General features: G+C 47.2%; 1 protein-coding gene across 2 annotated transcripts in view; it reads left to right on the top strand.

Annotated features, from left to right (window-relative positions):
* Positions 1-20: 20 nt before the first annotated feature.
* TXNDC11 (thioredoxin domain containing 11) overlaps positions 21-13,960 on the top strand; it is a 40,286-nt gene continuing 26,346 nt past the window's right edge. Inside the window, exons 1-4 of one of the 2 annotated variants that reach the window (XM_004692123.1) lie at positions 21-233; positions 1,622-1,719; positions 4,905-5,034; positions 12,552-12,645. In XM_004692123.1, the coding sequence (XP_004692180.1) occupies positions 4,933-5,034; positions 12,552-12,645 (196 nt within the window). In that variant the 5' untranslated portion in view covers positions 21-233; positions 1,622-1,719; positions 4,905-4,932. The remainder of the gene's footprint in view (positions 234-1,621; positions 1,720-4,904; positions 5,035-12,551; positions 12,646-13,960) is intronic. The other variant, XM_012731898.1, reaches the window with a different exon arrangement.

Raw genomic sequence — 13,960 nt, forward strand, 5'->3', positions numbered from 1 at the left:
TTTTTTTTTTTTTTAGTCGAGCAAAAGATGTGATAATACCAGCAAAGCCACCTGTCAACTTTTTCTCCTCGAGGTCTCCAGTCCTTGACTTCTTCCAGGGGCAGCTGGACTACGCAGAGCGTGTGCGCCGGGACTCGGAGGTGGTGCTGCTGTTCTTCTACGCCCCGTGGTGTGGACAGTCCATCGCCGCCAGGGCAGAAATCGAGCAGGCGGCGAGTCAGCTCTCTGACCAGGTGACGCTGTCTTTCAGCCTAGGGATAAGCGGCCTCGGCCCTGGTCACCCACCGTTGAGATAAGCCGCACCGTCCTGGCTGGCATTGTGGTGAAGGCTGAGCTCTTTGTGGATTGTTTCGCCTTTGATGAAGACACAGGGCTTCCTGTGGTGGTGTCACAGCTGGCAGGAGGCAGCAGGTTCTGCATTTGCTGGGCACTGTTTGGTTTCAGAACAGCAGGAGGTGGGGGCTGAACATTCTAGTGCTCGAACATTCTAGCTGCGCCCAGCTATAAGGTGGCTTTTCATGTATCATCTTCTTGTTTGTTGAGTTTTATCATAAAAAGGTGAAAGAATTCTATAGGTACCTGCTACTTGAATTCTACCGTGAACGTGCTATTACAGCATTTCGCCCGGTGCTTAGCGCTTCACTGTCCGCAGGTCAGCGACACAGCCTGTTTGTGTGTCTGGTTCACCTCCAGGGATGCTGCACCCCGTGCATGGGGCCCCCCAGACAAACATAACAGCAGCCCCCACCAAGCCCAAATGTCAGCAGTGCCCAAATTGAAATTACTCTGCCCTGTCCCTCTGCTAATGTATTTTACTTGTGACACATTTCTAAATAAATTGCAGACATAGATGCTTTCCCTTAAATATTTCAGCAGCCACCCATAAAGATATACTTACGCTATATTTTTCTGTTCTGTACTACCTGTTAGAGTATAGCTTTATTTCATTTGTTTTAAAGATTCAATGTATTTATGCATACCAGAGCTGGGGTGCAGGCCAGAGGTGCAGGGGATGAGAGGACCCACCAGAGACAGTGGGAAGCAGAACAGGAGGGTCTGCTGAGATACACTGCTGAGGGGAGCAGCGGGGAGACAGGAGAGGTCTGCTGCGCCCTGCGGGTCAGCTCCGGGGCGGGGATCGGCTGCGCTGGAGCGGCCGCCGCTGGGCCTAGCTGTGCAGCGCTCCAACCTGCCGCGCCACTAGGGAGGGCCGTGACTACAGTTTGTTAAAATAAAACCATTGTTTTTGCTTTTAAAATAAGTTATTAAGAGCTGCCCTTTGAAATTTGTGATGTTCTATTAGCTTTTTCTTTCTCAGTTGTTGAATTTGACTGTGAGAAGGCGTGTCCTTCTTCTGTTATAGTGCCATCGCGCTTAGCGAAACCTCACTGGAGCTCACATCAGAATTCACAACAAATCATTTTCTTTTACAAAGACCACAAATATTCAGAGTTCTCACTAGCCTAACTTCCTTTTTACTGATGATCCTTTTGAACATTTGAGACCATTTTTTTCATACTTTCGGTAGAGGAATAGTTCTGTTTCTATATTTTCATCTTTTAAATCTTGGTCATCTTTCAGTTGTTATTCATAGTTATTGAAAATCTCTCTTGTCCTGCAGGTGTTGTTTGTGGCTGTGAACTGTTGGTGGAACCAGGGCAAATGCAGGAAACAGAAACACTTCTTCTATTTTCCTGTTATCTATCTGTATCATCGGAGGTAAGCACTTTTAGATGGTGTCTCTAATTCCAATTTAATATATCAATTTAAAAGTGAATTGTTTTCTGTTTACAGTATTAGATATTCACTGAGATTATATAGATAAGCTCAAATAAATAAATCTGGGTAATTTTATCATCCATACAATCACTGTGTTTGAGTTTATAGCCTCTTGTGTCTGTATGTATTCAGACATACCTTTATTTTAAATAAAAGAAAATGGAATCATGCAGTAATCACATGTCCTAAATTGCTCTTTCTTACTTTTGTGAACATCTTGTCATGTCATCACATGTTACAACATTGGATTTAATAGCTCCAGTCACTCCACGTGCAGCTGTACAGCTCAGACATGCTAGAAGTGTCCGTGGTATAACAGTACCCTACCTCTTACCCCGCTCTGTGGCAGCACGGTGTGGTCAGGAGGGCCTCTCCCCCTCCTCTCAACTGGGGAGAAGTCATCACGAGTCTGCAGTCTCCTGCCCATGTCACCCACAATTCGAATATCCAGGGAGCTCTGAAACCTCAAGGACTCTTGTCCATTGATCTGGCCCAAAGTAGCAGAGGGTGCCTGTCGTCTTTATCCCTCCTCAGTACTGTTTTGTTCATGTTGCTGCGGACAGACATGCTATTTCACTGTTCAGACCCTGCTGTGGGTGCTCAGTAAACGTCTGAAACCTGACTGGGGGGCTTTTGGAGACAGGAGATTGGATTTCATACTAAATCTGCATGATAGGCGTGAAGTTAGTGAAGGTAGTATGGGCAGAGATGATTGGATTAATCAGAGCTTTCCATTTTGGGTTTTATTTTTTTCTCTTGCTCTGAACTTCTGGGCCTTCATCAGTGGGGTTTATTACAACATCAACAAAATTTCTTTTGTGTATTATCTGTCCTTTTCCATCACACTTCCATGTCCCTCACGTAAAATGTTGTGGCACACTTAGTATTGATTCTCAGGAGGTATGAAATTTGGGCACGACCACACTTTCCCACACCATTTCCACCCTCAAATTTTCCTCTAGGTTTTATATATTTGTCATTTAAATATTTGTAGTAACAAGCCAATTTTTGCTTGGGATCCATTAGGAGTATTTTTGCATCTCACTCCCCCACCCCCTTTATCAGTAATTTGGGGGTCCTACTGCTTCCACTTTGAAGGCTGAAGTGCAGTTTTTTAGTATTTAGAGAACAGTACCTTATCATGGTTACTTTTTTTGAGTGTAAAGTGCGTAGCTTGAAGGTCTGACATGTCTCAAATGCTTCTGCTTGGTCATGAGGGGAAGCGCTTGCTCCACTGTGCTAAGGTTCCTGCATTTCTTCTGGAGGAGGAAATAGGGTGCAGAATGCCTAGCGGGGTCTCCTGATCTTGCGGTTTTCTGAACCAAGCCAGTGACCCAGAGGTGGGCTTAGCTTGATGTGACATCAGAATCTTCCCTGAACTGAGTACAAAAGGTGTTGGATTCTTGTTTTCTAGGAAGATTGAAAGGAACTAAAGGAATATCTTGTCCAACCTTTATTCTACCGATGAGGAATTTGAGGTTGGGGCTTGCCTTGAGGTGCATGCCGCTTATGTTAAAGCTTTAATTGAGTCATTTCAGGCCCATTAGTATTCCAACATCTGCTGTCAGTGTGCTGGAAGCAGGAGCAGCCCAAGGAGGCCTTTCCATATGCCTCTTCAAGCTCTCTGTCACACACACACTCTCTCTCTCACGTGGCTTCCGTGGCACTCTCTCAGTGTACCACTCTCACACATGTGGCCCTAAGCCAGCGTGGGGGAAGCACCGCGGGGCGCTGCTGCGCGGTCGTGGCTCACCTAGTGGTGGCCGCTCCGAGGGGTGGCTTCTGAGGTGTGCAAGTGGATTCCACTTTTCGGCTGGTATGGATGATGCCTGTCCCGAGGAAGGTTACAGAAGGCCCAAAGCAGGGAGTCTTTCCTCAGAACACTGCACAGAGCCCGGCCTCCCCGCGGTGTGTGACCGCCAGGTGTGGGTGGGCATGGCCACGTCCCGCAGCTCTTACTGTCATGGGCTCTCGGGAGGGCTCAGCAGAGAGTGTTTCCTTCGTTAGCTGAGGTTTCCAAATTGGATGGCTCCTTTTCTGAACAGATGCTTTTCTGGGTTCTTCATCTAAATGAAAAGTCATCGGTGGTGGGTGGGGTTGGTGATGATAATTTTTAAACACGAGTTTAGTTAACAAATTAGCTGTAGTAAGTTCTGAATTAATAGAATCTTGAAACTCTCCCAGCTGTACATGTGGGAGGCTATTTTTATTTTTTCCATGCTAATAGTCCTCTGTCTGGCATCATATTCTGCAGTGCACACTGAAGAGTTGTGTTTATCTCATCACATTATGTGTGTTAATTTCTGTAGCCATCTAGTACAGTACTGTGATCACAGCAGTCACAGAATACTTGACTGCGCTCCGGCTAATGCTGCTGTTCACAGTGCGCTTCATGTCAGCCCCGCGCAGGGGCAGAGGGCGGGGAGTGGCTGAGTCCCGTCTCCTCCTCAGCCCCTGCCACGTGCCACAGTGGCAGTAGAGCGGTGCGTACTTGCAGGGCGCAGAAATCCAGGGGCTCCGCTGAATGTTGGTGCTAGCACTTAGCAGGGCCAAGGCGAATTCCTGTGCACCCTGAGCCCAGCTGAGGCTCCGGGGGGTGGGAAGGAGTTAGAGAAGACGGTTTGTGCAGGCCCTGACTTCCTAGCTACACAGGATTTTGTTGTTGAACTAAAGCTTTCAGTGGGTGTGAAGTTCATCTAGTGACCCTTTCCGTCCCACTTGTTACTTCAGAAAGAAAACCTGCCCATTGCATCTGGTTAAGACCCTGGACTCCTTTGCCACCTCCAGGGTTGCCTTCATGTTTTGCTTTTTAAAGAAATGTGATTGTGGGAATTACAGCCCCCACCCCCCACCCCAGAACGAATGAATGTTGTTTTGAAATTTAGTTTGCGGTTGTATTAAGCTCGAGAAGACTAGTGGCAGTGCCTGCCTCCCTCACGTGAGACGCTGATCCTGACTGGCTCCCAGCCCCTCCTGAGACCAGGAGGGGCTACTTACCTGTGAGCCAGTGGGCGTCCTAACGCAAGACATTTTCATTTTGTGGTGTTGATGATTTCAGTTACACATTACAGGTTTAATGCATGGTGTTTTATTTTTATTTTTTATGTTTATTTCTTTGGTACTAGTTTTGGACCAATCGAATACAAAGGCCCCATGAGTGCTGTTTACATTGAGAAGTTTGTCCGCCGAGTGATGACACCGCTTCTCTACATCCCATCTCAATCAGAATTGCTAGATTTTCTCTCAGACTACGAGGTACCTGTCTTTCATATCCCCTCCTCCCCAGGCTTCATCGGGTTGGATTAGATTGTACTGGGGGGTTTTGTACCTCGTGATGTGCAGCTCATGTGGATGAGCCCCGATTAAGTGTTTTTGGAAAAATTCGATTGTTGGAATTATTTGATGAAGCCAGGTTTAAGGGCGTAGAATATGTGCAAAAGCTTGTGTAAGTTTTGAGACTTTTTCACCAGTTTTTCAGTTTGTCTCACAGTTACCTTAGAACCTGTAAAAATTAAATTTGTCTGTTGCTGCACATTTTTAGAAGTTTTATTTGATGCTTCCGTGTACTTAACTGCGAGCTTCCTAGCTGTTGTTGGTTGTAGCTTAGCTTAAAAAGAAAAACATGTTCCTTTTCATTTTACTCAAGTTCTAATTATTCTGAGTTCTTAGTAACAAGAGGCCTAACGTGGCTTCATTGCCAGCTTCAACCTGGAATCATTCTCGGTGCTTCAGTGCATGTTCAGCATAGCTTATTATGGGGAGAGGCAAGCAGAGAGCCTAAAAGGACTCAGTAAATCGTGGTCAGATGTTCGCACGTAAACATGAATTGGAGCGAGTGTGAGGCGCCACCTGGGCAGCACGCACATGGCGACTTAGGCTCAGAAAGGCGAAGAGCACTGGGCCGGTGGAGGAAAAGCCGCTCGAGTGCAGGCCATGCCTGAGCCTCTGCTCCTCGGTTGTACTCTGTGTTTGGCGTTGATCGCACACGTATTTCTTTCACCAGCGTAGCATTTACGCTTTTTTGGGTCACGTTAGAAATGCTGTATATATGTTAACTCTGAGCAGATTCCCAGCAGCACTGTGAGAATCCGGTTTCTTTGCTGTAGCTCGTAGGTGTGCGGGACAGCAGAGTTAAGACTGACTTCCATGTTGTGGGCTTGTCTCCTGGCAGCCGGTGGGCAGGGGCCCGTGGCTGTGCTGACTGGCTCTGTGACTGGGGTGGGTCACTCACCTGCCAGCGGGCAGGGCCTGGGCTCCACGATGTTCCCGAGCCTCCTTTGAACTGGTGGGCGCACGCTGGGTGATGAGCGGATTTGCCTTAGCTGACAGGCAGGCGGGGTGCTGGGTGGAGAAAAGCGGGCGTCATGGGCCTGAGTCTGAGATCAGCTTCAGCCTGGGGGATAGTTTCTTCACCTCAGCTGTAAACTGGATTAAACGACGTAAGGCACGGCAGTGCGCAGGCTCCAGTAAATGGAAACAGGGTACAGGGCCCCCAATAAGTGGAAGCGTCCTGATATTGAGCACTATTGAGAAAACTTAAATTGTGGGAGACACCAGATCCCTGCTTCTATTTAAAAAACCCTTTGTCTTGTAATTAAGGTATTAAGATGAGGCCTGCGTGGTCCCGGCTTCTTGCTAGGACTTCTCTGGAGTCGTTGGACCCAGTTTGGGTTTATAACTTGTTTTTTTTCTTTATGCCGTCTCTTAAGAAGTAAAGAGAAATGAGAGTGGGACTGGAACATCAGCAGATACCACACAGCATGTATTTCCTCCTCTAAAAAAAAGTAGGGAACAACTTGAGCGCTGTAGCGTAGTGACCACGAACTCACTGCAGGGCCGTGGCGACGCCATTGTCAGAGATTTGTGTCAGCAAGTTCTGAGCCAAATCTGCCTCAGTTCATAGCAGAGGTCATGTGCTCAGAAGAACTCAGCTGGGATTCTAGAAGCCTGGGTGTTAGCCCTGATATGAATGAGACTGATTTCTGAGTGTCTGGCTGGTTTCCTGCTGGCTCAGATGATCTCTCCAGATTGTTTTGCCTTTGGGGAAGTTTAGAGGTTGGAGGGAGGCAGAGAGAAGGAGGCGCATCAGGTTTTTGGGTTGGCAAACTGTCTTTAGAGACAGTTTTAATTCTCTTATTTATGGCCTCTGAGCTGAGGGCAGTTTTCGCTGGAGGCAGGGGTGAGGAGCCGAGGCCGTGACCTGCCTTTCAAGACCTTTCCACTCCCTGGGTCGGCTGAGGAGGTGCCAGAGGCTCTGCTCCCAGCACTGACGCTGACTCGGCCTCACCGCAGTGCCGCTGCGCCCTGGTGCTGGTCTCCTCCTTGGAATGATGTGGACCGTGATTACCCAGCCCTTAAAAGGGGCTCGCCTGTGCCACCCAGATGGGCCCCTATGTGGGCATCTGTCTGTCTTTAAAATTGGCTTCCTCCCCAAAGCTGTAGAGGCTTTCACTGGGTTAGTGTTGGTGCTTTCTGGGCTTGCCATCATCATGAGATGTGCTGGTTGGCAAGAGAGGGTATTTGACTAATGGTGAAAGAACTCAGGAGACATCTGAGAAGATGCTGGTCTTGTGAAACCTACCACTGCTGCCTGGGGGAAGTGCTGTCAATTTCAGAAGCTGTAAGCTTGTGTCAAGACCATTCCAGATCCAGAGGGGCCTGTGTGCTTGGCAGGGGAGTAGATAGGAAAGTTAAAGGAAGGTTTGGAGCCCTCTTTGCAACACAGTTGATTCTTAAACTTTCCTTTAAATTGAGGTTTCTCAGCCTAAGTGTTTTCCCACTTGGCTCAGGTAATTCTGAGTTGGGCTCTCCTGGCCTCTGCCCACCACATGCTTCCTCTTGTTGGTGATAGTAGCAGACATGCCAGGTGTTCCTTGAGGAGATGTAGAATCCCCCTACCTGCACACCACTGCTCTCTGAGTGATGCTGTTCTCCCGTTGCAGCCTAAGATGGCCTGTCTCCAGCGAAGTGCCAATGTGGCCTTTCGTGTCGTGCACAGAATGCCAGATTCCAACTGTGGCGAGTTTCTATCTGCTTATGGCAGTGGGGAGGAGACGGAAGTTAAGCAGTCACTGCCTGGAGAGCTCCGAGGTGCTGTCTGTGGGACATTTAAAGAGCCAGGAGTGAGCGTACATGTACTCCGCTGGGTTACGGAGCTTGCTGATTTAAGGAGATCTTGTTAGGAAAGATTCTTGTGGTGACTGAGAACCTTATTTCCTAATTCATATTTTTGTAAGCATGAATTGCAATAGCAAGTGTGTTTAATTGAGTTATAATTAGTCTGAGACAATTATTTAATGGTTGTGCAGGCCAGCGCTCTAACCACAGAGCTATGGCACCCACTTTCATGTTTTTGTGGCACCGCTAAGGTTTATTAAAATGACATCATTTTTACTATGTCTCTAGATGTATTTGTGACATCTCCTAGGAGCGCATTTGATAATTTCCCCTTATTAGTAGTTATTGATTAATTGTATTTGTCCCTAGCCAGATATGTGAGGATGATATGGATCAACATAAAATTGTGCAGAGTGTAGAGCTCGGGAAATGGTAGTATCTTGAAACTAGCAATTTCCTATTTTGACACAAAGATTTATTATCTGAACTCTTCCTATAAACTTATATTCTGTTATAAGAAGAAATCCTCTACATATATTATGGTTTGAATTTTTACAAGTCCTATGGAAGAATCCTTTCAAAAACCTATTTCAGGTGATTTGGTAGTGAATTGCCTAGTTTATAACCAGTGGGAAACATTTTACCTCACTCAGGTATCTCAAACCTTCCCAAATCAGATTGCTAATCACTAACCGTAGTTTTGTAGTTTTATGTTTATAAAATATGACTGAGCTAAGATGCAATTTTTAGGAAAACTAATTGCCTTTAACTCCCTTGACTATCACAGAAGGATAGTGAAAGGGTGAGTGTTATAAATAGTTGTCTGTAAATTCCAAAATGTTGGTCATTATTAGCAAACAGTGAGGCAACTACCTTGATAAGAGCCTTCCAGTTTTCAAGTGCCTTTGGCTCTTCCCATAGCTGTGTAACACAGAGGGCAAGTGTGAGTCCTTGGAGCACCTTTGGAAAGGGTCTCCTGGTCCGGCTTCTTGCTCGCATAAGGGCCACTAGATCTCTGAATTGAAACTTTGAATATTTGATGTTTATGTTGTTTTTGAGCATTTTTCTTTTGTGATAGAACATTTTTAAAGATGTTGGCTTCTTCATTTTACTGGCGCTCCCTTCCTTGTTACGATTGGCTCTAAGGAGGAGCAGTGATGAAGGGTGGGGGGGGCTCTAAGGGGCAGTGATAAAGGGCGTGGGGTGGGGGGGGCTGTGGCTGTTGACACAGTCAAAGCACCAGGGCTTTACTGATTCCCATTATTATGAGCTCATTATTAGCACTTATTCTGCAGAACTGGAGCTCTTCTGCATATGGTAATCGCATCATTGGGGCAGGGACTAGCATTTCTTCCCAGAGCACTAATTTCATCCCTGCCTTAGGAATCATGAAGGCAGGTAAAACGGAAGTGAACTGCAGCAGGTAATGCAGAGGGAGAGCAAGTACTTCAAGTCGTCTTGTAAACGGTCAGGAAATTCTACATTCTTCATTTACTCCAATTCTAGAGCCCTCTTCCTTGAGGACGCTTCAACCTACTTAAGATACAGAAACAAAATGTGGCCTGTTACTGTGGACGAATGCAACCCAGAGTTAATTTTGCCATGGCGGGCATTAAGTTGATTCAGAGGGGAAAGGACTGAGGAACGGTTATGTTCCTTGCACATCACTAGTTTTATGACGATTCTCACTTTGGTGTTTTTTAGGCATCGTTAGTCTCGGGAATCAGCTGCATCTTTATCAGTCATGCATTTTATTCCCTAAAGTGCTTGATAGAATCATCTGATTTGTAGCTTTCATCTACCCACCACATGCCAACTGTATTACTTATAACTTGCATCTGGTGGGGTCACAGTGTTTTCGTAATCTTTCCATGAATTTCTCTGACTTACCTGATGGAGAGCAGTGATTTAGCATGCATCCATTCATTTATTCTTAGCAGTTTTGGTAAACCACATTGTTTAAAACTTTAGTGGAGAGGGGAAAGGCTTGGGAATCTTTTGAAGGGGGGGACATTCTGGGAAGTTGCCAGGTGATAGGAAATCTGAGGCTTTTAGAGAAAAACCTAGTGGAATGCCTGGTACCTGCTGTTATGTTGTTTGTTAGTAAAAGTCCACTGTGAGCAAGGAGGTAAATGTTGTTTCAGTCAGTGCATAGTTTCACAGCACTGTTAGTTAAATAGTTTAAAATTTTCTTAGGTGTTTTTTAACATTAGTGCAGAGATGCTTCATTGCCATGAGCACACAGCCGCCTGGGACATGTGCGCCCTCTGCTGACTCTTGTGCTGCACTGCAGTGCTCCCCTCGATGCTGTTGTCCTTAAACGTAGCTGCTGGCGAGCAGACACTGCAACTGGGAAATGCCTGTAAATTTCTTTCACCGAAAGCATAACCAGAGCTAATTTAGTGGCTTTTTTTTAATAGTTTATTTTTACATCATTTTGTAATTTTTTTTCCCATCCCAATTGTAATCCCCGCGGGTTTCCCGTCACCAACTAACTTAGTGGCTTTTAAGTGCTGCTTTGTAGTAGAGATAAATGGATAGCTGTCATTTCACTTTACTTTCTTCTTTTATTATTTTGAAGTGTTCATTTTAAGTTACATTCTGAAACATCAGTTTCCAAAATTTCATAGACTGTCACAGCATTTTGAATATTGGAAAAATAACTTGTAGGTAGATTGGCCTGCTTCGTGTGTCTCAGTAGCTAGTATTTACAACCTCAAGTCTGTTGAATCTTAAGATCTTGATTTCTTTGGCAACGAATGCGCAACGAATGCTGCTGGGAGTCATCTGCGTGGCCTTTTCTGCTTGCGGGCCTCCTCTGGCCAGCCTGCTTGAAAACCTTACTGTCAGGTCTTCTGAACATTGCAGCTCCTTGGTCCACACTGTGTAGCCCCTTGGGGAAAATGCAGCAGCTGAGCGCCTCGGAGAGAGCCCTGCAGACACGCCTGCCTGGACTCACTTCTAAAGGTGTAGGCTGGACTTCCCTGGAAGCCTCAGTGCACGCGTTTGAACTCCCACTCACGTGGTGTGTGCACGAGCACGTGCAGTTGCCTACCTGCGTGGAGTTGCAGCGGAGTCGGGGACACGTGTGCTTGGGTGAAGCTGCCTGAGGTGGCCTCATGCTACGGGGGAGAAACCCAATTCCAGCCGCGGTCATTTGCTGCTGCTTAGCGTGAATTTACTCCATCTGGTTTAGGGTTAGGAGATTGGCAGAACTTAAAGAAACTTAAATGAGTCTGTTTCCTTTCCATTAGTTTCCATTTTGATTTTTTCTGTCAGTACTAGCTTTGCGAGTGCAATTTTTGAAGGTTTTATCTTTGTTCTTGAAGGAAGACTTAAGTGTGCTGTAAAACCTAAGAACCTAACCCTTCCTGATGGTGCGATGTCCGTCCACTCTAGCTTGGTTCAGGAAACACGTTTGAAGCATGTTCAGGGGAAGAAAACCCTGTCATGAGTGGCTATGCTTCCGGATGCCCTCAGTTTGAGAATTTTCCTATTTTTTAGATGTTAGGGTTAAATGTTGCTTTCAGTTACTACCAAATGAAAACCATGGATTTCTTTAAGATTGCGTGAATCTTAATGAGAATAGGCAGGTGATTTAGATGTGAAAAACCAGTAAGTGAGCTCTGTTGCCGATTAGAAATTTACTCTTAGCAACATGGATTTTAAACTTAATAGCAGATGAAGTTCCCAGCTTACCTTTTGAATCAAGTAACTGTGACCCAATAACCATATTAAGAGTGTGATACTGGGCCCTCCCTGGTGGCACAATGGGTTGAAGCGCAGAGCCGTGAAGCTGTCCACAGCCACTGCTGCACGAGGTCGATCCCCAGCCAGGGAGCTGACCACATGGCGCAGCAGACCTCTCCTGTCTCCCGCGGCTCCCCTCAGCTGTGTTTCAGTCCATCTGCCTGTTCTGCTCCCCACTCTGTTTCTGGTGAGCCCTCTCACCCCTCTACCTCTGGCCTGTACCCAATTCTTGTGTGCATAAATAAAGAAATCTTAAAAAAAAAAAAAGCTGGAAAACAGGGTGCTTTCCATTTGCCCTCAGGCTCACTCTTCCCAGGAAGCCTTTGCCAGATGAGAAAACTGCGTGACAGCAAGGGGCTCGCCACCACCTATCAGCCCCTGGACTTGAGCCTTGGTCTTCTGACCCTAAGCACAGCACTGTTTCCTCGGGGCTCTCACAGTTTGACTTTTAAGGCGGGACAGTTACGTAGAACAAGCGAGCAAGAGCCTGCAGGGTCTGAGAAGGAAGCAGAGCATTTCTGGTGGGCTCAGTTAGCTGGCAGGGCAGAGTGAGGCTTCTGGGCCGGCTTAGAGAAGTGGGATGAGAGGAAGCATTCGAGGGAGAGACACACGATGGAGATGCTTGCTGGAGTCTGCTGGAGTCGTGACCTTGACGGTGAGCTTTCAGACCAGGGCCCCCAGATGGGCAGAGCCAGGCCCCGAGCAGCCATGCGCCCCCCTGTGGCCTGGGGGCCGTTCAACTGGAGGGCTCCCACTGTAACTTCTCTCATGCGGCTCACATTTGGGGAAAGTGGGGTGCAACAGATTGCGTTGTTCAGATGACAAAGGCGTGTCTTGTTTAACAATGCCCTGTGTGCAGTGACCAGTGTTGCCTGAGGCACCTCATTCTGTCCCTGTCCCTGCAGCCCGGAGTCCTCGGGTACTTCGAGTTCAGCGGCTCCCCACAGCCCCCCGGCTACCTGACTTTCTTCACCTCTGCGTTGCACTCACTCAAGAAAGGTAAGTGCTTCGTGGGAAGGCAGCAGTGTTTCCACAGATGTCCTGCCACCTCCCTCTGGGGGGGTTATCCTGGTCGATCTGTATCTTAACGCCCTTAATTCTGTTTCTCGATGTGCACATCATAAAGTTACATTGTTTTCTGTTCTATTGGCAAGCAGAAAGCACTGCAGTTTCCAGTGTGGTCTCTGAGGTATAGCAGTACATAGTTTGTTCTTTAAGGTGTGTGAGGACCCTTCTCTGTGCTCATGCAGTTGTGTGAGCCAGGGTCCCATGGCTGCCTGTGCGGGTGGGTCTGCCATCGTGGGAGTCCGTTTCCCTCAGGATGCGTTATATAAGCCACGTCATACTACCCGTCAGCCTGCTGCCAGCCTCGCTGTTCTCAAATCCATCCTTTTTACTTAGCTGAAGCCTATGTTCGGGGTCCTGCCTACTTTCCACGTCCTGTGCCCCTTTCCGTGGCTGGTCACTGCCTGTTAGCCCCATGTTAGCTGCTCTTTTGTCTGTTCGCTTGTCTCCATCTCCTTTGGCCGAGGCCCCTTCCTGTCCCTGGCCAGACCAGCAAGCACTTAGCTGGTTGCTGTTGGCTCTTCTTTACACTAGACCTTGGCCCATGCTGGGCCTGCCTGGAAGGTGACCCCATCTCCCCAGCCCCTAGGCCTCAGCTTGCACTGAGGTCCTTCCGGGATCAGCTCAGCTAGCACTGCCCGGCCCCAGCCCAGGCCTGGCCCCGTCTCTGTCTCTGCCTTGGCGCCGTGCTGGTCTTCTTGTGATTCCAGCTGTGTCTCATAAATCCTGTTTCAAGAACTGAGATTCATTCTAATTAGTCATTTTTCACCCATTTTTGTGGGTAAGCTTCCACTTAAGCTTATTGAACCACTTTAGAAGAACAGACAGATCTGGAATGATGATTTTTCCATAATATGCATGAGGAAGTCTTGCCTAAAATATCCCTTGCCTTGGGCATTTGGGGTTTTAAACCCTGTTCTTTCTCCTACCCAGATTCAAATAGTATTTACGTGCTATGAACAGCATGTGTTTGGGAAGAGAAACGCGTGCTCACTTGTTTCAGTCGCACAGTTGCAAATGTAAACTCTGCAGCAGTGTGTTTAGATTGTGTGTGCACGTGCAGGCCCGAGACCCCTGATGCGTCGCAGTGGCAGTAGAGAGCTGAAGTAGAGAAGGATTTAGAGTTTAGGGGTGGAGGGAAAGCAGACCTGGCGGCTGGGCCACACTGCATTGACAGAGTGGACAGCTCTCCACAGACTTAATGATTCTTAAAAATTGGCCTTAGCGGGAGATGCAAATTAAAACTACA

Source organism: Condylura cristata, unplaced genomic scaffold (genome assembly GCF_000260355.1).
Source record: "Condylura cristata isolate star-nosed mole 26May11 unplaced genomic scaffold, ConCri1.0 scaffold00032, whole genome shotgun sequence".
Taxonomy (NCBI): domain Eukaryota; kingdom Metazoa; phylum Chordata; class Mammalia; order Eulipotyphla; family Talpidae; genus Condylura; species Condylura cristata.